The 21,918-nt window shown below is 39.4% G+C and overlaps 2 protein-coding genes across 2 annotated transcripts in view; both read left to right on the plus strand.

Moving 5' to 3' along the window:
- The window catches only part of DDX10 (DEAD-box helicase 10), a 281,967-nt gene extending 260,680 nt beyond the window's left edge, over positions 1 to 21,287 (plus strand). The window contains exon 18 of the mRNA XM_033204074.1: positions 20,608 to 21,287. Coding sequence (XP_033059965.1) covers positions 20,608 to 20,785 — 178 coding nt within the window. The 3' untranslated portion in view covers positions 20,786 to 21,287. The remainder of the gene's footprint in view (positions 1 to 20,607) is intronic.
- LOC117079867 (FUN14 domain-containing protein 2-like) lies at positions 4,371 to 5,494 on the plus strand. The gene has a single exon (XM_033204075.1). It carries the CDS (start codon positions 4,462 to 4,464, stop codon positions 5,029 to 5,031), a length of 570 nt encoding a protein of 189 aa, XP_033059966.1. The 5' UTR covers positions 4,371 to 4,461; the 3' UTR covers positions 5,032 to 5,494.
- Positions 21,288 to 21,918: the final 631 nt, after the last annotated feature.

Below are 21,918 nucleotides of genomic sequence, written 5' to 3' on the forward strand. Positions count from 1 at the left end.
TTTGCCATTCCTGTACTAGCAGGCAGGATTTGGAATAAATTGTAAGTAGTAACCTATATCTGTAATTTCTATTTATGCTTTAATTTCCATTTTTCTCCATTTTCTGTGGTTTTTTTTTACCTCAATGGCAATTAATCAAGATGTATGTAAACTAAAACCAAAATTGTTTTGGATAAAGAAAATGTATTTGGAAGATTGTATATACTAGAATTTTGACAGTAGTAATTGCTGTTGTTGTTACTATTTGCATAGTAGCACCAGTACAGTTTTTCTGTATTCTTCTGGTTTGGCTACACCTTCTTTTTCTTTGCTTCTCGTAAGCTGTACGACTGTGTGCTAAGATCTTGTGATGTCAGCTTTAGTGGGTCCTCCTGATAGGTTCACAGGTTTTACTTGCTGTGCAGTCTCTAACCCTCTACTCAGTAATTAAGGCAAGGCTACTACTCTGGCCTCTTACACAGCATCACATCTCTCAGTAGGTTATTCTCTGGCCATACACTTAGCAGTTTCAGAGATGAGTTCGCTCTTATGGAACTAGATAGACCAATTAGAAAGTAGATATTAGTCCCAAATTAAGTAGCATGAGCTAGTTTCTTGGAAAGTTTTCTATGGGTGTTTCTTTTTCCTTCACTTTATTGACACTCATAAATATTCAGCATGAGTAACACTTTTGTTGCTCCACGTGGAAAAGACACTGTCAGTTGGAACTAGGCAACGGAGAGCCAGATTTAGTGAAGAATGACAGAATCTGGGGTCAGTAGTTCCCCCTCAGGGAGGTCTGACAGGGTTTTAAAGAGTTTGTACTTCTGCCTTCTTTCTCAGTTCAGTGCATAGCTGCAATATACTTTAAACTACCTTCGACCCTCTAGGATTATCAGAATTGTTATCTCCAGCACTGAGATTTCGAAAGGGTTCTAATGTGGATTCAACTCAGTTTAGTTAGCATTACCAAAAGAGATCTTGCTTATAATATGGTTTCAGGGACAATGAAAATTATATGACTTTGGGTTTCTTTTAACGAGCTTTAAGAATGCTGCCATGAATAGTTTATTTATCCTCAAAAACAGAACTGTGAAACAGGGGACCAGCTAATTTACCCGTAGTACAGAAGTAGTTGGGGCCAGATGTCCGAACTACATTTAAGGATCTAGGCTTTCGTGTGCTATTTTTGACAACAGGTGTAGAAGCGAGAGCTTGCTTTGATGTTCTCTGGCTTTTTTGCTCATCTTTATCCATCTTATGCATTGGTCTAGACTGCGTTTTACTCTGGCTTTCACCTCTCATTCTTTCTTCGAAAATGTGGAGTTAACACAGGTAGAATTAATAGATGTTAGGATTTGTTGTTGTTGTTGTTGTAGACAAAACAGCTTAGTAGGAAACCCAGCTCTCTGTTTCAGTGGGCTTTGTGACATTCATTGAATTTATTGGTCTGCTGGGAACTGCACAGAATCCTGTGTTCTTACCTCCAGTAAGTTTTGCAAGAGTTTTGTACCTTTTGAGGAACCAAGACCTCAGATACTGTAATTGCCTTTGGGCTTGTGCATGATTTTTCATTTCAAATTGTCCATACGATAAAGTTACATCACGTTCAAAATAAAAATATTTTTAAAAGCTTCTATATGGGGTGCCAAGGAATAGAGTAAGAATCTTCTGCATTATTTAAATCATATTTTACTTAAGAGTTAAGAATACCCACTTGATCTGTTAGTCTCTGGATTATAACATTTCTTCCATCTATTCTTTCAACTAAAAATGTTTTAGTGCCTGTCATGGGCCAGGCATGGATACAGAGGATAAAACATTAAACAGGAAAAATGTCTTTCCTGCTTTCACAAAGCTTTTTGTTCCATGGAGGTTACAGGTAGCTAAATAAGCAATTACACAACAGTGTGATGGATTAGTTTGTGGTTTGTGCACTGGGGGAGGCGGTAGGGAATGGAGTAGGTAGGGAATGAACATGGAGACCACATAAGTGATGGCTCCAATCTAGGCCTGGTGGATCAGAAAGAGCTTCCTGAAGGTAGTGATGTCTACACTAAATCAGACTTAGGTGTAAGTGTTAACTGAGCAGAGGGGAGGGTAAATTGCACTTCTAAAAAGTGTGACCTCTAAAGCGAGATGAGTGTCTTTAATCATATTCCATTTAAAACTCTTCTTTCAATAAAATTGCTTCTTACAGCTGTGCTTCACAGGCTGAGAGACTTGACTCGGAACATATAAGATTAATTTTTATATATCTAGTAGCATTTATCATGTTTGGTTTTTGGCCATCTTCGTGTGAATTGTTAATGATGTGAAAATTTGCAAAGTACTAAATACAATGAAAAAGAAACAGCTGGATGTTCCAGATATTCATTATCCAGTCAAATTAGGGTTTTAATATTTATAATCTTAACCTTTTTCAAACAAAAAAAGGAAAAAGAAAAGGTGGTGACAAGACTCTTGGTACCTTATAACAATCTTTGCTTTGCAGACTACATTCTTTAAGGCAGGTGGCTTTATCAAGAATTCTTACATGGTGTAGGGTATTTGGTAGGTTATTCTAGGTAGCATAAGACCAATTACATCTGTAGTTTGTACTGAGGCCATTGTCGTCATTTAGACATGATAACTTATGTATGGATTGATACCTTTTCCTGTACAGAGTAAACGATTCCACGTCTAAATATAATTAGGTGGTTCTTTTAACCTATTTTTACACACCTCTGAATCAAAAGACTAATCAAGGTTTTCAGTCTGCATGTTTGTTCTTTTATTTGGGTTTTTGTTTTGTTTCTAAAAATCTGTTCCATATTCATTTGTCTATCTTTTGAGTGAACTTGCCTGTCTTTAAAAATGATCTCTTACATGAGGTAGATGAACTACTTTAACCTCTGTGGTTTCTCCTAGTATTGAGTTCTGTGACATCTCTTAAATAAGTTTTGCTCAGTACCTATTCTAAGATTTTACAGTCGGCTTCATAATTTGTGGGAGGCTTTTCACTTGGAAAACAAAGTTCTCAGAAGCCATTTTCATTTCCTTGTTTTTGGCTGGAGCTAAAAGAGCTTTTTCTTAGTCTAGATGATTGTTTAAAAAAATACTATTCACTACAGTTTCCAATTACTTGAACCTCTACTTGATTGAGGCTCATTGTGTGTAGCAGATGTGGAAAGAAGTTGGCTCAGCTTAATTATGTAGTGAATTTATTGTGTGCCTGCCATTCTTTCCTCTTACTCTTTTCAACTTCAGGAGTATGTGCCCCATTCCCACATGCCGAGCAACTTTCAAGAGAAAATCTTAATCATTTCTTACTTGTCAAACATTTGAAAATAAGAACAATATTTGGAGAAACTCCTGAGGCAGATTGTTGGGGCGGGGGTGGGAAAGGCAATATTTGTCTTCGGACTTTTAGAGAAGGGTTGCTACACACTGGGCAAGGAGGATGTTATTTTCTGGGGTGAGGGCTGAGTTAAGATGGGGAAGACATAGTGTGAGAAATTGGGAGTTTAAGAAGCTACTCTTTTACTGTTACTGTTTTTGCCCTGTGCTTTCTACTCAATCATTTAATCAACCATTATATAACTCAGGACAGTTGGGAGCCTGTCATTTTTTCAGAAGCGCCAGGATCTCTAAGAAGGACGAATAGCTCAGGATGGCATGACGCTAAGATGAACCACCCTTGCTAGTAGGGTTCTCTGGCAGCTGCCCTAACTCTGGTGCACTGCAACTTTGTTTTCACTTAAAAAACCTTTGTGAGTGACTTCTTAGGATGTTTCTTTTTGTCATTTCACATTGCATTCACATAGAATGCACTCAATGCCTAATGACTGCAAACTTTCCATCACTTGGTTACACCATAATTTCCTTGCCCATCTCCCTTTTAAAATTTTTAGATTGTATCCATGCTTAGATTTTTGGTTCTTGTTTGATTTTATTTCACCTATGCTTAGGTTTTTGGTTCTTGTTTGGTTTTATTTTGTTATTACAAATAATTTTAATGGGTTTTAATTTTTGTTATTGTAAGTAATTTTTTAAAATTGTTAGTAAATTTTTTAAAGATTGTACTACTCATGCTTAGGTTTTGGGTTCTTGTGTGATATGGTTTTATTTTGTAATTATAAGTAATGTTTTAGTGGGCAGCTTTGTTGAAGACTGGGTTTTTTCTCCTTTGAAGTCACTTGAAGGACTAATGAAGAGTGAGACTAAACTGTAAAACTTGATTTTGCCAGATAGCTGGAACATTAGGGACATGCTTGGGTAGGTGATGATCTTGGATATTGAAAACTAATCAGGGAAAGTAGATTGAGAGAGAAGCAGATGAGATGTGTTTCTGGGGAGCACAAAATGTTCTACATGCGGATTAGCCATGAGAAAAATGCATAGCAGTGACACCGCCCGCTGGGCTCTGTGATGTAGCCGCTTGCGGAGACTGGAAGCAGCCGCAGCGCGCCCGGCCTGCCCTCTTCCGCTGCCGCCGTGGGAATGGAAACATCTGCCCCACGTGCCGGAAGCCGAGTGGTGGCGACAACTGAGCGCCACTCCACGGCCTGCCGCGCAGATCCTCTGCGTGTGTCCTCGCGAGACAAGCTCACCGAAATGGCCGCGTCCACTCAAGGAAACTTTGAGGGAAATTTTGAATCACTGGACCTTGCGGAATTTGCTGAGAAGCAGCCATGGTGGCGTAAGCTATTCGGGCAGGAATCTGGACCTTCAGCAGAAAAGTATAGCTTGGCAACCCAGCTGTTCATTGGAGGTGTCACTGGATGGTGCACGGGTTTCATATTCCAGAAGGTTGGAAAGTTGGCTGCAACAGCTGTGGGAGGTGGATTTTTTCTCCTTCAGCTTGCAAACCATACTGGGTACATCAAAGTTGACTGGCAACGAGTGGAGAAGGACATGAAGAAAGCCAAAGAGCAGCTGAAGATCCGTAAGAGCAATCAGCTACCTACTGAGGTCAGGAGCAAAGCTGAGGAGGTGGTGTCATTTGTGAAGAAGAATGTTCTAGTGACTGGGGGATTTTTCGGAGGCTTTCTGCTTGGCATGGCATCCTAAGGAAGATGACCTCATGTTCATTGTTCCTGTTTTTTTCTAGCTAGCAGCCTCTACACTCCATCATAGGACATTGAGTCCCTCCTCCTCTTCTCCTATGCCTTCCTCCCTGCCATGGCAAATCCGAGTGGCTTCTATAAGCGTCTGCTGGTACAAGTTAATGTGGCATCATGAGCCTGATGGTGGCAGAAGAGACAATAGTCCTTAGCTCTCCTCCCAGTACACCCCCTACTTGGTCAGTCTGTAGGTCAACAAGAAAGTTCCTTTACCCCCATGCAAGACACTTATGAGAACACGTTGCAAGATGACTGACTGTGGAGGATGAGTGGATCCTGAAAGGTTGTCCTAAACTGTTGATTTGGAAAAGAAATAAGCACATAGATAACCTTATTGTGTGCTGCATGGAAAGGAACTGAATACATTTGCCTTTAAGCATGAAAAAAAAGAAAAGAAAAGAAAAGAAAAATGCATAGCATAAACTCAACTTGTATCATGTTTAATTTTTTTTTAATCTGGGAGAAGACACTTAATTGTACCTTCTAAACTGCTGTGGAGCAGGGATTCTTAACCTGGACTCTCTGGATGAGCTTTAGGGAAATCTTGAGATTGCATGCGAAATGATGGCGTGGGCGTGCATGTAGCATAGACACTCCTGTGCAGTTAACTGATGGATTTATGACCGGAAAAATAGAGTGGGGCCAAAAACTTTTTGCCGGTCCTAAATGGCGTCGTAGATATTTTACAGATGGAAACACATATGTGAAGTAGTGGTGTGATGTGCAGTCTTCTGCCTTCTTGTTCTTCCTCACCACCCCCAGCCTTTTCTGATTATTAGAATTCTGATCCAAGAGGACCAGTTTTTTCCTCTCCTTTTGCAGTTATGTTTATAATGAAGTCTGAGCCCATCAATCTTTTCTTAGATGAAATTGTTTTTACAAATTTGTTTTTAGTACTGAGCAGCTAGAAAAGAGACATTAAGGATGTGATACATTTTCACTACCAATTCTAAATGCGGTAGCCTTTGCTGACAGGAGAAAGCTGAGCACATTTTATGGAATGTACTGCGATAATTAATCTTCATTAGGACTGTTGCAGGGACTCATAAATTAAAATTTATGGTAAGGGGAAAAGTCTCTGGCACAACATTTTTGAATACCAAAGTGCCAATACTTTAGGATAGGTATAAAGGTTTCTGAGTATGTTTCAAATGATCACAAGCTCATTTATTAGGTTTAAATTATTTAGGAAAAAAATACAAGCTACATTTATGGATATGAATGCAAGAAGGAGAGTTTTATACAATTAAGTGCCCAAAACTGGGCTCTCGGGCACTAAACTCTTGGCTCTCCCAGTAGCTTTCCACAGCCAGTTTAGCTGCATGTTGTAAAAGGACACCCCAGGGTTTCTGTGTAAGGGCATGTTCACTGTTCTCCACCTCCGAACAACCACCCTCAGCTTCCTTGCAGCTGTATCAGTCTGTGGTTTCACCTGATTTCTTAAGTTTGCATTCCAAAAGAAAGAGAAGAAAAAGCAAGAAGTTGAAAAGCTGCTCAGACAGTCTAATAAAAGGAGTGTGCTTTCTTCTAGCAGCCCCTTGTCCTTGCTTTTGTGACATTTTTGAATAGGCTGTACAGTGATGTCAATCCCCTATTTTGTAATTTAACACATACGAACTTGCGCACCCCTAATTGTACATGAAGAAATGCAGTTGCCACAGAAGTTATGAGCTCTAAAATGAGTCTTATGCCACTTTCTGGCTGCACAGTCTCTTTTCCAGAGGCAGGTTTACAGAATCCCCCGTAATTTCAGTTGCCGTTTTATAGCTTAATTATTGGAACTGTCTGCCCCAGCATCCTTGGAAGTTTAGTGCTCACTCCACTACGTTGGGTTTCTATAAGGCATTGCATCCAGTAGGAGAGAAGTTGACAGATTTTCCCAGAAGATGTTTTTCTTCTGTGTTACCTTCGCCATGGCCTATCAGACAGCACTTGGAACTTTATTATTTTTTTTTCTGATGGAGTCTCCCTCTGTCGCCTAGGCTGGAGTGCAGTGGGCGCGGTCTCAGCTCACTGCAACCTCTGTCTCCTGGGTTGAAGCAGTTCTCCTGCCTCAGCCTCCCGAGTAGCTGGGACTACAGGCACGCACCATCAAGCCCGTCTAATTTTTTTGTATTTTTAGTAGAGAAAGGGTTTCACCATGCTAGCCAGGCTGGTATTGAACTCTTGACCTCAGGCAATCTGCCTGTCTTGGCCTCCCAAAGTGCTGGGATTACAGGCGTGAGCCCCACCTGCACCTGGCCGGAACCTTCTTGAAGTTTGGTGTAGTGGTTCTGATTACTGTGTCCTCGCAGCCCAGGAAGTGTGGTTTCTGGGTTACAAAGGACATTCTGACTTGTTTTCTTTGGATTTAATTCACACATAATTTATTTAAAGTATGCTGTTTTCCAGTGAGTGGTCTTCCTATTCATGGCAGGTACCAATGATTACCTTCCTCTTCTTGTGATAATATGTCATTTGCCCCACTCTTTCCCACACTTGTAAGTTTATTAGCTAAAGTGTCCTAAGAGCCAGAAAAGGAATTTAAAATTCAAGTGGAACAAGCCCTTAGGAGTTCCCGCTACTTGGAATAATATATCAGTGAGTCAGTCTCTCTCCTTATGCCTTTCTCTGTCAATACATAGGAATTTAAACTATGCCTGATCCTGGCAGGGTGTTCTCAGAAGCTTCCGTTTTACAAAAATAGTTGCTGTAGCAGGTGTGAGATATGAATTACATGAGGTTCTGTGAACCGAGAGACTGAATGCCTTGCCCACATGCACCACTGCTTGTAGTTTTGGAATATTGATCTACATGCAGTATTATTATCAACTTTGCGACAGGGAAAGTAGTTTTGTGAAATTAAGACTGTTAGAACAAAGGCAGGCTACTTGGCTTTGTGGGGAAAACTGCGGGTTTGGGGATCAGACAGACCTGAGTTTGAATCTTTCTTTTACAAGTTGTGGACCTTTGACAAGTTACTTAACCTGTGTGACCCAGCTTTTGTCATCAGTCAAAGGAAGATAATTTTTACCTTGCAAAGTTACTGTAAAGATCTAACAAGGGTAAAAGGAAAGCGAAGTATGACATTGAATAGGGTCATTAATATGTAGTAATTATTTTAATTACTAAAAGCGAAACTGGTAGGAGTTAGTACAAGTATATACATTGATAGGAATAAAACTTAATGTTCTCTAGGATATCTACTTTTCACTGTCTTCCTCATTGAAGTCATTTATTAAGTCCCCAGATAGCACTAGGCCCTATATTCAAAACAGTTTGCAAAAATGTCCTACAGCCTGGTTGAAATTAATGATGTAGTGACAATAATGTCATGTAACATAGCCTATTCAAAATGTGGAGAGTCCATGTTACCAAATTGGAGTGTAGGAATGAATGTCCTTACCTGTCTGTTCTCCTTCGACAGTCCCATGATTTAGGCATTTGATAAACTGCTAGTTTACCATGTGACTGGCAGAGAGCAATAAAGAAGAGATACTGGACCCCAGCCCCTCATAGAGCATACACTCCAGCAGGAGAGACGGACTGTAAGGAAGTAAACAAAAACTAGATAAGAGGTGGTGACAAGGCCTTGAAAACAGTAACTGATGAGGGAGGAATTGGGAGAGTTCGCTTTAGCCAAGATGGTTAGGAAGAACCCTTTCTGAGGCGAGACCTGACAAATTATTGAAAGCTACCTCTGGGAAGAAGGAATGGTTCATATTTATCCTAGTGTTCTAATCATGGTTTGCGTAGATGATTTATTATCTAAATATTTACCCTAATAGCATCACCATGACTGTACAATTCTGTGTATTCCTGTTAGGAGATTCCTTGGCTGCTTTTCACCTCATCATCATTCTACCCATGTGTCTATCCTGATTGTGATACTGACTTCATGGAAGGTGATGAGTACAAGAAACAGTTGCTATTCTAGTCCATACAGTGGCAACTCATTAGAAAGGAGTGAGCCAGCGTTGAAATTCTCATAAGAACATAAAAGTGAAATTGAGATGGTCTGAGTACTCTAAATGAGGATGGGAAAGGTAACTCAGGTGATGTATTAAGGGGCATGTAATTCTTTGGGGATAAAAAGAGAAAACTCTAATGTGTTTTTATGCTTAATTTAATTAAGTTATAATGTATTGGGGGGTATACTACCTCTTTTAAACTATACTTTTTTTTATTGACTTTCTTCCTAGCAGTTTTCCCTTACAGTAAACAAGGAGTAAAAAATACAGTTTTCATATTTCCCCTCACCACCTCTGCAGTTTCCCCAATTGGTAACATCTTGTATTAGTGTGGTATATTTGTTACAACGGATGAACTAATAGTGATACATTATTATTAACTAATGTCTGTATTTGAAATTAGAGTTCACTTTTGGTGTTGTGTATTTTATGGGTTTTGACAAATGTATAATGTCATGTGTCCATCATTATAGTATCACACAGAATAGCTCACTGCCCTCAAAATCCCTTGTGCTCCACCTGTTTATCCTTCTCTTTCCGAATCCCTTGCAACCACTGGTCTCTTTATTGTATTCACAGTTTTGCCTTTTCTGAAATGCCATATGGGTGGAATCATATATGCAGCCTTTTCACATTGGCTTCTTTCACTTAGCAATATATTTTTAAGGTTCCGCTATATCTTTTTGTGGCTTGATAGCTCATTTCTTTTTATCACTGAATAATATTCCATTGTATGGATGTATCACAGTTTGTTCATCTATTGAAAGACATCTTGGCTGCTTCCACATTTTGGCAATTATGAATAAAGCTGCTATAAATATTCATGAGCAGGTTTTTGTGTGGTAATAAGTTTTCAGCTCCTTTGGGTAAATATCAAAGGGCACGACAGCTGGATCACATGGTAGGGAGTATATTTAGTTTTATAAGAAACTGCTAAACTCTCTTCCGAAGTGGCTGCATCATTTTGCATTCCTACCAGCAATGAACGAGAGCTCTTTTTGCTCCACAGCCCCACCAGCATCTTGTATTGTCAGTCGTTTGGAATTTAACCATTTCATAATAATTTCTGTAGTTTAAAGAAAGCTGTTTTTAATTTTTAAAATACAGTAGACTGTGATCATAATAGACTTTGTCTTTTCAGATTTTGGTTATATGCTGGATTAAGTACTATTCTGCCAAACATGAAATTCTAGCTTAGTGTAGCCCTTCCTTACGAACACAGCTGCCCTTTGAGGAACTGTCCTCTCAGCCTCTCAGAGTGAAGATTTACCTGACATAAGGCTAATAATAATATACTTAATTTTAATAAACGCATCAAAGACTACTGTTGCTTGCTGAGGGCCTTAACCTAACAGGGACCCAGAACCTCTCTTCCCTCCTAGAATTTGTCCCAGGCCCCTACCCCATTCAGTATCCCTTCCTGAATGTCCCAGCTCCCCAGGAGTTCTTTCATGAGCCATGATAGTGCCACGGTACTCCAGCCTGGGCTAAGCAAGACCCTGTCTCAGGGGGTGGGGGGACATCTCAAGTTAAAAGGCTTTCACCTTACATGGTAAAGACCAATATAATCCAGTTAACATCAACAGAAAAGTAAGATCACGCCTACCATGGGGGAGTTGGAGAAGCCATAGTTAACATTTATAATGCATTTACTGTGCATATATCACTTATTTAATCTCTCCATGAGGTAGATATTAGTCACATTTGCAAACATAAAAATTGGCACTGCGTGACGTTCAGCAGTTTTCCCAAGTTTTAGGCAACTGCTAGGGTTTAAATTGGGTCAGACTGTCTCCAAAGCCATTTTCTTTTCCTCTGTGCCAGAATTTTGGAAATGACGTATTTAATAACAGTACTTGAATCATTGTTAAGTAACTGATTTGTAAAAGCAGTTGTTACAACATTAAACAAGGAAGGGGGAAAAGTAGATATTTTTTACATTATGCCATGTGTATATTTCAGAGAACTTACCTGTAAAGTTAAGGGAAAAAAGGTTCCATGGTCACAGTGTCTTCCAAATATACTGAGTTAAACTTGATAGAGACAGAGTTACAATCAGATCCAGGCACCTTGAACTAGATGTTATAAAATACCTTTAACAATAAACCTTTTAGGAAACTAAAGGTTCTTCTTAATCACCTAGTTACGCTTCCTCCTAATTTTGTCTTCAGATCCTGTGTCTCAATGTTATCCACAAGGTTATTTTGTGTTCTGTGCCTTGCTGAAGCCTAAAAGCATTCATTTTCCTACTTTACCAGTCAAATAACCCTCTCAAAGCAGTAAGGTTAGTCTTATATGAATTGTTTTTAGTGAGCCAACAAAAGCTACTAGAACCAGGGGTCTGGTTTTTGGTTTTGTTTGTTTTGCGCATATGTCATCAGTGTGTAAAATATAAAAAAAGGGATCTACCCTTTTTTCTGTAAAGGGCCAGATAGTAATCATTTTACACTTTGAGGGATACTCACCTCTGCCGGTGCAGTGGTAAAGCAACTGTAGACAATACATAAACAAGTGGGTGAGGCTGCATCATCAGTAAAACTTGATGTATAAAACAGGCACTGTGTGAAATTTGGCCCACAGATATAGTTCGCTGACCAATCCTTTTTAAAGTTGGTAATCCACTTTAAAGTCCTGCTGAAAGCTTTATATACTTTGCAAAATTTACCTTCTCCTTCTCTTTGAAAATGGGAACCAGGCTGAGCATGGTGGATGCGCCTTTAGTCCCAGGGAGGTTGAGGCAGGAGGATTGTGTCAGTTCAATGCTAGCTTGGGCAACATAGCAAGACCCCCATCTCTGAAAAGAAATAATAATAAAATGGGAACCATTTTACCAGTCTCCAGTCTTTGAGGATCCTCTTCCATTCTCCATTGAACCCGATGAACAAGGTGGTTTCCACATTCTCTAAGAACCCAGTATATAGTTCTCAAGAGTCAGGGATGTACTTCATTTAGAGTAGCTAGTGGCTTCATATAATCTTCATCCACTTTGTTTCTTTCCTGGATACCAATGTTTCTTGTTTGTTTTTTTCTAAAGATATTTCTCCTCAAAAGAAAACAAAAGATATGAGTTGAGAATTTGCTTTTTGGTCAGTTTTCCATCAACATTAGGTAGTACTCTTGTGATAAAAATGAAAGCAACTTCAATTTTAACTTTTAATATTTTTGACAAGTGCTGTATTTGCTTATTATACTCTGTTGAAATATTGTATCTGCTGGTGGCAAACCACCCTGAGTCTAACGTCCAGGAAAGTGAGGGGAGATCCCACTGTTATTGCAGGTCTTATGGAACCTGATACCTTTGTCTTGAAGTCATAGTCATTTGTTGACTGTGCTACATGCTGTTAAAGAAAAAAATTCATGACACTTACTAAAGAATGGTAAGTCAAACTTTATTCAAGGGGTAGGGGCCACTGCAATGGAGTTTTTTAGTAGGGGCAAGAGACTGAGCTCAACTGAGAGTACAACTAGGACAAGTGAGAGTTACAAAGATTTACAGGGAGGGGTCATTAATGGAAAGTTATTAAGAAGGAACATCAAGGGTAGGGAGGATTCTGGCTAAACAGATTCCACAGGATTGTTACTAAAGGCAAGCGCAGGGGATGGGAAATTTGACCAGATATTAAGGGTGAGAGATTTTTGTTACGCTGACTCAGAAGGATTCTTGTTAAACTGGACTAAGTTGGCAGACCTGGACTAAAGACAAAGCCCAGTCAGAAAGAGGACTTAGAAGAGCCAGACTCAAGTTTGGTCAAAAGAGAGTATGTTTGTCAGGACTTCATTGAGGGTTAAGATTTTGATGTGATCACACATTTTTAAAAGGATGATAGTTAGATTTTATTGCAAAGAACATCAAAATTACTCATTTTTGTTGAAGTGACATGCCAAGTTTTGATCTTTTTATAATCTTAAAAGTATTGTCTCATTTCTCATTGTCAGTCTGAAGTTATTGGGTGGTACTTTTTTACAGTATAATTTCCCTTCCATCATTAGTGTGTTAATTTTCACTGTGGCTTTGATCTCTTCAATTTCTTTGGAATTAATGATACAGTGTTTAGAGAAAAAATACAATGCAGATTTAAATATCTACTTACATACTGGCTTAAAATGAATCATGTATGCTGCAAAGAAGATAAGAATGTGGTTTTAGTTGGGGGTTATTCTTTCTGACCGTAGATGACATACAGTGGGCCAGTCAGATACTAAGCAGTACAGAAGCTCAGCCCAGGGGGTTTATTCGTTTCTTCAAGAAACATGTATGAAACCCTTGGGTACCAAGGCAGTGTGGCTGCAAAGAACAAGACAAAGTTTTTGTCCTTAGGGAACGTGTAATGTAACAGAAGATACACACATAGACAGTTGCCATAGGGCATTTCAGATGGTGCGATGGAAGTAAGCACAATGTGAGGGTAACCCTAAGAGGGCACTTACTCACGTGGGGGTGGGTCAGGGAAGGCTTCCCAGAGCTGGAAGGAGGGCAACGAGTGAGGATGGTTGCAGAAGCCCTAGAAAACATAGATGGATTTGAAAGAGGATCAATTAAATTAAGGTTATAAAGGAGAAGGTAGCTCAAGGATGACTTCCAGGTTTTTAGTGGGGGAGTAGTCCTTTTCATTTAGAAGGGAAATAAATACAGGAAGAACAGATTTGGGGAAAACATGTGATAGAAGCATGTTTAGTTTGAGGTGCAGGTAGAAACATCCAGGAGCTGGTTGAATATGCTGATCTGGTGGTCTGGAAAAAAACCCTAAGCTAAAGATGCATATTTTTAAGTCATTAGCATTGTGGAAGACGGTGGAAACACTGAACTGCATGAGAATACCCAGAATGAATATGTAAGATGAGGACAGTTGAGGCCCAAGGATGGAACCTGAGGAAATGAACATTTATGTAATGGATAGAGGAAGAGGAAGCTGGGAAGGTACAATCAGGGAGGTTGTAGTCAACCTTTAAGTACTTTAAATTTAGATGATTGCTGATTACATCTCATGGAAGTTGCAGTAGTGGTAAAATTTAAACTGTCCATTGACAGGGCGTTAACTCAGCAGAAGTTGTGTTTGAAAAAACAAGTTACTGGGTTTAGCCATAATTTGGCCACTTATATAATTTTTTAAAACATGCAAAGCCAAAATTTAGAACACCGGAACTTGTGATATTAAAAACGGAGGATTAGTCAGCAGACAGGAGCCTGTGCACCCACAGACTGGATTGAGTGTTCTGGGGGGTGCTCCCACACGTGACACTCTCCTCTGTTAACTCTGCTGGAAGTTGAATTAGAAGCAAAATCCATTGAAATGTTGCCTTTTTTGTTGCAGTGATGGTAATCCTTGGGGCTTTGAACAACCCTAACTGTCATTATTATTACTATTCAGATGAATGGACCTTTATTGAATGAATTCTTTAAGTCATCTTCAGAAATGAAGACAAGGAGCCCGAGACCTCAAAATGCTACCCATTTAGTAGGCAGAAGAAGAAATCTATACCAAATTACAATGCACAGGGTGGAATCCTTGAGGAAGAGGTATCATTTGAACTGGCTTTTGAAGGATAAGGGAAGTTTAGATAGTTAGAAAACAGAAAACGGAATTCCATATCGAGATAAAAGAAACTGAGAAGCTAGGGCATATTCAGAGAATAGAAAGGAGCCCCAAAGAACAGGGGCTCTTTTATATTAAGGGGGACTAATGCAGAACAGGTTACAGAGGCAGGCATATACCAGATCATGAGGCTCCTTAAAGATTGTACTAACAATCTTTCTAGAGAACCACTGAAATTTTTATGAAAAAGACAAGAGCTAAGCTGTGCTTGACAGAGACTACTTCTCTAAGTATGCTTACAATGGGCTCAAAAGAGAAATGTTATACATGAAGGTTTTATAAATGATATTTCAGCAAGAACTTTTATTTAAGATGACTGGTTCTTAATTTTTTTGTATTTTCCTGAGGGGAGAGTGATCATGGAAACCATTATTGAATGGCTTCCTAAGAAGGCTAATATGTAAGACTGAAAAGTAAAATTATCAGGAATTCTCACAGATTTCTCCATATGATCTGTGGAGCACCATTTTCTATCCTGGAATGATGACTCCCAACCTTTTCGTCATCATGAGACAAGCTTTTGTATGACCATTTTCACAAAAATTTCAAAATCATCAAAATAGAATTTCCCTGTCATCATCTGTTTTGTTTTCAACCATAGTGGTCCCGTGTGTTAAAAGATTTTTGTCTCTCAAGAAAGTTAATATTTCGCATTTGTTTCATTAACAAAGATGTAATTTCCAGTTCGTCCAAGTATCTGAAGTATTGAGCATTTACAAAGCCCAGTTAATATAATTCTAGCCAAAAGCAAACAAATCCCACAACTTAGTCTTTGGCACACAATTTCAGATTAAAAAAAAAATTGGCCGGGCGCAGTGGCTCAAGCCTGTAATCCCAGCACTTTGGGAGGCCGAGACGGGCGGATCACGAGGTCAGGAGATCGAGACCATCCTGGCTAACACAGTGAAACCCCGTCTCTACTAAAAATACAAAAAAACTAGCCGGGCGAGGTGGCGGGCGCCTGTAGTCCCAGCTACTCGGGAGGCTGAGGCAGGAGAATGGCGTAAACCCGGGAGGCGGAGCTTGCAGTGAGCTGAGATCCGGCCACTGCACTCCAGTCCGGGCGACAGAGCGAGACTCCGCCTCAAAAAAAAAAAAAAAAAAAAATTGAAAATAACCCATGATTCATATATCTTGACCTAAGCAGTCTCACCTTTTCCCATAGACACAGGAACCCTAAGTTGGAGATCAGGTTATCAATAGGAACAGAGATTATGTAGCATACCTACTCTGTCATCATCTGTTCAGATTACATACTACATGATGATTTTTTCTCTGTTGTATGATACATCCTTTAAATGGCATACCAGACATTACTAATGAAGTCTTTATTATTTGGATTATTGAAAGACTGATATCTCTGAATTCTTTAACTCTACTTTTTATTTTTGTAGCAGTAGTGGGACTTACCTACTCTGTGTGCTTCTGAGCCTTGTGGAATTTAAAAGAATAATTGACGTATATCTAGCTACCCAGAATTTCAAATTTAATTTTTTTCTTTTTTTTATTGCAAAAAGTAATACAGGCTCATTACAGAAAGATGAGAAGACATATATAACAGCAAAAAGAAAATCTAAAAAAACTTCCAAACCTTTTTCTATGCAAACTTACATATAGACTTTTAAAAATACAAATGGACTCTTTTTGTGTTGTTTTTATAACTGTTGTCAGTGTCAAAAGCAATTCCCGAAACATCATTTTTAATAGCTGCATAGTATCTCATTTCTAATTTTAGGACCTATTCAATCCTTTATGTTTGGACTTTGGGATTTCTAACGTTGTGAAATTAAAAGTAGCTATCCCTTGAATATCCTTGTGCCTAAATCTTTGTCTAGATCTCTAATTATTTCCTTCAAATAAAGTCCCAGAAGAAAAATTACCAGGCATATATATTTTAAAGACTTTTGAAGGACACTGCCAGATTGCCCTCAAGAAAGATTGTGCCCATTCACATTTCTACTCACGAGTTTACATTCTAATTGGGAGTTAAGATGCATACAGTTGAAAAAGAAAATCAGTTTAGTATCAGGAAATAGCAATCTTCGGTGCAAAATGACTAATGCAAAATGACTAATAGTTAATTGGCGCTTTTCCAATTCAGACGAAAGAGATCACTTTTAATAGGCAGATTTGTACCTTTCATGGGAGATCAGGAATTGGAGATGGGTCTTGAAGGACAAAGGAAGACCCAGAAGAGGGAGGCACCACATTTGCAGCAAACACCGGTGGAAATGCCCAAGTGTCTGCCGAGCTCGCGAGTGAGGGCTGTGCCTGAGGAGTGAGGGACTGGGAGGAAGGCTGACCTGAACATGCTAACTTCAGGTTTTCTTCCAGCTCTTTTGTTTCTTGTGAAATCAACCCTGTTATTCCAGGGTGATGATGTAAACTACAAGTGTCTAAAAAAATTAAAATGTTGAAAGCAGGAAATCAACCCTATTGAAAAATAAGTTCAATTTCTCCGAGTATTCTGATGTTTGGTCTCAGAAAATTTAGAAATTCAGAAAGTTATATTCCGTTTAAAACTCAATTACAAGTAAAGATTTTAAAATTGAATTCACGTTCCAATGTTGTATTTTGTTTGCTTAATTATTAGCAATGAGTGAGTTGTTTGGCTCAGATGGTTACTTTGGTTATCCAGACAAGCTTTTGTGTATCCATTTTCACAAAAATTTCAAAATTGAATTTCCCTGTCGTCATCTGTTCAGATTACATATTACATGATGATTTTTTCTCTGTTGTATGATACGTCCTTTAAATGGCACACCAGACATTACTAATAAAGTCTTTGTTATTTGGATTATTGAAAGACTGACATCTCTGAATTCTTTAGCTCTACTTTTGATTTTTATAGCAGTAGTGGGGCTTTTGGTGTGCTGAGTTAAGCCATGCTTTGGCTTTTTAAGATGTGCTTTATCCATTATGTTGCACTGTTTTAATGCTGAGCAGTGATAATGTTTGCTTTTGACGCTTGCCTCGAACATTTAAAGAATGTGGCAAGAGTCTAAGTCCCACAGAAGTGCTGACATGAAGATAAAATGCGGAGCTCAGACTTGGACTTGCCCCAGTTTTGCAGGCCACCCCCTCGTCGTCAGTCATCTCAGGGACCTCCTTACCTCCCTCGGCTTAGTGGAGAACACTGATTTCACTCCTTTTTAAACCTCTATTGCATTTTCATTATTTCAGTGGACCTGTTATCTTCAGAATGTTGTACTCTCTGTGTGATACATGGCACCAATGATATGCTGCCACCATGGCTCCTAACAGAACTCATGATAGAAAGATGCAAGAGCCCCTCCCAGAACTTGCAGAAAATATTTAAAAATCAAGATACTAGAATTCTCTATTACATATATTAGATTGTTACCCCATCAGAAAGAAGTCCCTGTCCCCAATTGGATCCAGTGAGCTCCAGGTGAACACTAGCTAGATGGGGTCAGAACCCCACTGTCTACCTGATTCATCAGGATATAAAGGGAGCCTTCTAGTGCCACTCCATTTGGAAGAGGCCTTTTCTGAAGAGACCAGATAGTGGCTATAGTTTGCTTTCTGCTTCCTAATTACTTTCTAGGTTTATTACATTATCCCCCTTTTGGTAATTTATCTGTAGAATACCTATACTGTTGTTTAATAAGTAATTAATTTATTATACAGATTGTTGCTCATTTGCTATAGAAAGTAGTATAAAGGGGCTTTCTAGAATTTGAAGTGATCCACAAAGCAGCAAAGCTGCCTATTGTGAAAATACTTGGCCTACATAAATTTTCCACCTTTTATTATCCAAACCACCTATTTCCTACAGGGCATGTAATGTGCAGGAGCACATTAACAGAGGATGCAATAGACAGCCCACTAATCAGGCCATTTCTGATGAGCTGACCTGAGATGCACTTGACATGTAGGCAGAGCAAAAATCAGTATTCCCTTGAACCAGATTAATCCTGGCACTATAACCCTGTGGGATTGTCACAGGACTGGCCATACGCATAAGATTAGGGCACAATACTTTTTTTTAAGGCCCCTTTTCACTAAGAATTATTTTAATTATTTGCTGACTGAGTTTGTATCACAGGGAACTCTTTCATGTTCATCTCTCCAGGCACTCGTTTAAAATACAATGATTTGTGGCTTTAAATAACCTCATAGTGCCATCTAGTTTGCGTTTCCTCCAATGGTGAAAGAGAATGGCTGAGTCAGAGCATTGGGCACTTCTGGGAGGAAAATAGAGGAATGATTTCCAGGTTTGCATCAAGCTGGTCATAAATGGATATGCTGATTAGGCGCATTCACTTTGATATCCACGCTGTCTTCTTAAAGAGTAACCCAGGCCATTGGAAGTGGAGCAGTTTGTTCTCTTCCAGAACACGTCATGTGCTTGGGATAGAATGTAATATTTCTGTGATTTTTTTTTTTTTTTGGCTGATTAGATACAGTGAATGTGAGAATTTAAAAGGAAGTAGTTTTTAGACAGAAAGTTAACATGTATTGAGCACTACTGTGTGTTCTCATTTATATAAGTTCACTTAATTCTCACAATTTTAAATAAATTACATAATACCTGTCTTTACAAATAAAACTGAGGGTTAGAAGTGTTCATTAAAGGTCTGACTGTGTTGATGCCAAACCAGTGCCCTTTCCACAGTTCTGGTATTTAAATGTTGATTGAGTCAACTCGAATTGCTTTCAAAAGCCTGCCTTTGGAGCTGGATTCAGTATCATTCATACCTGGGTTTGAATCCCATGGGTATAATCTTGGTCCAGTCATTTAACCTCTCTTAACCTCATTGCAGAACAAGACTAATGCACTGTTCACTGAGGGTTACCATGAATATCAGTGACATAATCTATGTAAGGTATGTAGCGCAGTGCCAGACTCTGAGGAAGCCATGTATTCATGGTTGCTACTGCCAATAGAGGGACTTTTTTTTTTTTTTTTTTTGAGATGGAGTCTGGCTCTGTCGCCCAGGCTGGAGTGCGGTGGCCGGATCTCAGCTCACTGCAAGCTCCGCCTCCCAGGTTCACACCATTCTCCTGCCTCCACCTCCCAAGTAGCTGGGACTACAGGCGCCTGCCTCGTCGCCCGGCTAGTTTTTTGTATTCTTTAGTAGAGACGGGGTTTCACCGTATTAGCCAGGATGGTCTCGATCTCCTGACCTTGTGATCCGCCCGTCTCGGCCTCCCAGAGTGCTGGGATTACAGGCTTGAGCCACCGTGCCCGGCCTAGAGGGACTTTTTATTTTGTTTTAATTGTATATCCAATAATTGGGTCATCTTGGAACAGCTAATATCCCAAAATGCTTTAAGGAGAATGTTTTGCTTTTTCTTCTATTTTTAGCATATCAAGTGATTTCCTCTACTTTCAGAAATTAGCTTTGTTTTTATAGTCTATGTCTTGGGTATGTACAAAATACTGCAATAATGTTTGCTTTCTTAAGGCTATATGTGTGTCTTTGATACAGATTTTTAAATGGAGGAAATTTATTTGACGTCTTAAGTAATCTGTAATTTAACATCTCAGGTTCTATTTTATGCATGATCTCTAGATCACAGCTTAGTGCAACAGATATTAGAAGCAGCACCTGTTGTCCAGATAGCTGTTAGCTTGCACACTGTTACCTAAAGATAACCTGACTTTCAGTGGAGGTAATTTGACATGGCAGGACAAGCACACACTGGAGCCAGACATACCTGTGGTGCCTCTCCGTGTCCTCAAATTGTGGATGATACAGCTGTAACTTCCTAGAATGATTGTGAAGATTGGATGACCCAGTGTGAACAAAGTACCTTGCACGTGCCTGGTGCATGGTAGGACCTATCTACTGATGGGAAGGTACTTACTAATTGTACAGATATCTTGATGTTGCCATGGTTTCCTTCGTTCTTGAATAATATCACTTTACCAACTCTCTGTAATTTTGTCCTATTTTAAATGTTTGATTTCATACTGAGTCTAAAGTAAATCTTTGGATTTCTTCTCACCAGTGATACCAAGAAGAAGCAGGGGATGAAGAAGAGGAACAACAGTGAAGTGGAAGACGTGGGACCATCAAGTCGTAACCGAAAGAAGGCCAAGTGGGACACGTTAGAGCCTTTGGATACTGGCCTGTCTTTAGCGGAGGATGAAGAGCTGGTGTTACATCTGCTAAGAAGTCAAAGCTAAATACTTCCTGCGCCTGCCTTCTCCTTGAAACCTTGGTTATGATTGTGTAGGCAAGACGTTGAAACACAGTGGATTTGGGGGCACTTAGGCACCATATGCCCCATTCCCAAAGGGCACATTTCCGGCTAGAAGCGATCGTATCTCCAAGTCCCTCTCACAGGACACGCTTTGTGCCATCACTGAGCATACTCAGATTGAGGGTGGATGATACCATTTTCTGACCCTGGTTTCCAGCATGTGTTCCGTTAGATTTTTATCCATGGGTTCCTATGCCTTGTCATTAGAAATGCTGCCTTTGTTTTACTGGCAAGTTCTGGAGCTCTTGTGTCATTGTTGGAAATTCCTGTCTTGCTTACTGTACAGAAGTTTCTATGTTACTGTTAAAATTGCTCATGATTTCGGTGTATTTAATATTTGCAAAGAGACTGAGTATGATGGACCAGCCCTGAGAAAGAGTGAGTATTTTTGAATTGAGATAATAATAAACATATTTCCTGTAAAATAAAGTATTAATGTTTACATTATGTCCAGTAACGTAAGAGAACTCTCAAAGGAAGGTTCTTAAGGTTAAAGTGCTTGGCCAATTCCTGAAACAGTGAATTTGTCATGTTCTTAAGTTAGCCTTCTCAAGGATATCATTTAACTTTAACACTTGCAGGTTTGCTAGCGATCGTTTATAAAATTAACAGAAGTTCTGAATAAGAAGACTGACTAAAACATGGCCTCTTACTGCGCATGTAGTAGCTGCAGGTCCTCTGCAAGTGCTCCAGTCAGCACTACCACAGAGCCCCACCCAGACCCAGCTCCTGGTAATGAGTACGATGCAAAACAAGGCAGAGCCTCTTTTTTGTTACAGATAACTCAGATTCTTCAAGGGGAAAGAATATGGTAAAGAAATGAGTCTTGACATGAAACTGATCTTATAGATATGCCACCTTCTCATGATTCCGTCCCTTTCCTATTTTCCCACTCCGTGCACAAATATTTTCAGTAACAGGTGCAAATAAAAATACAAGGAAGAGGAGTAATGGCATTACACCTGGATATCTCAAACCTTTTCAACTCAGCCTAAGTCCACGTTTGTCTCAGAAAAGTTTCTTGTCCTTTTTTGTTTGCTATCCTTGTGAGCCAAC

The sequence above is a fragment of the Trachypithecus francoisi genome, unplaced genomic scaffold (genome assembly GCF_009764315.1).
Source record: "Trachypithecus francoisi isolate TF-2019V2 unplaced genomic scaffold, Tfra_2.0 Lachesis_group8, whole genome shotgun sequence".
Taxonomy (NCBI): Eukaryota; Metazoa; Chordata; class Mammalia; order Primates; family Cercopithecidae; genus Trachypithecus; species Trachypithecus francoisi.

Bases quoted from the DNA above. Each gene is read 5' to 3' on its own strand.
- LOC117079867 (XM_033204075.1), top strand. From the start codon at position 4,462: ATGGAAACATCTGCCCCACGTGCCGGAAGCCGAGTGGTGGCGACAACT.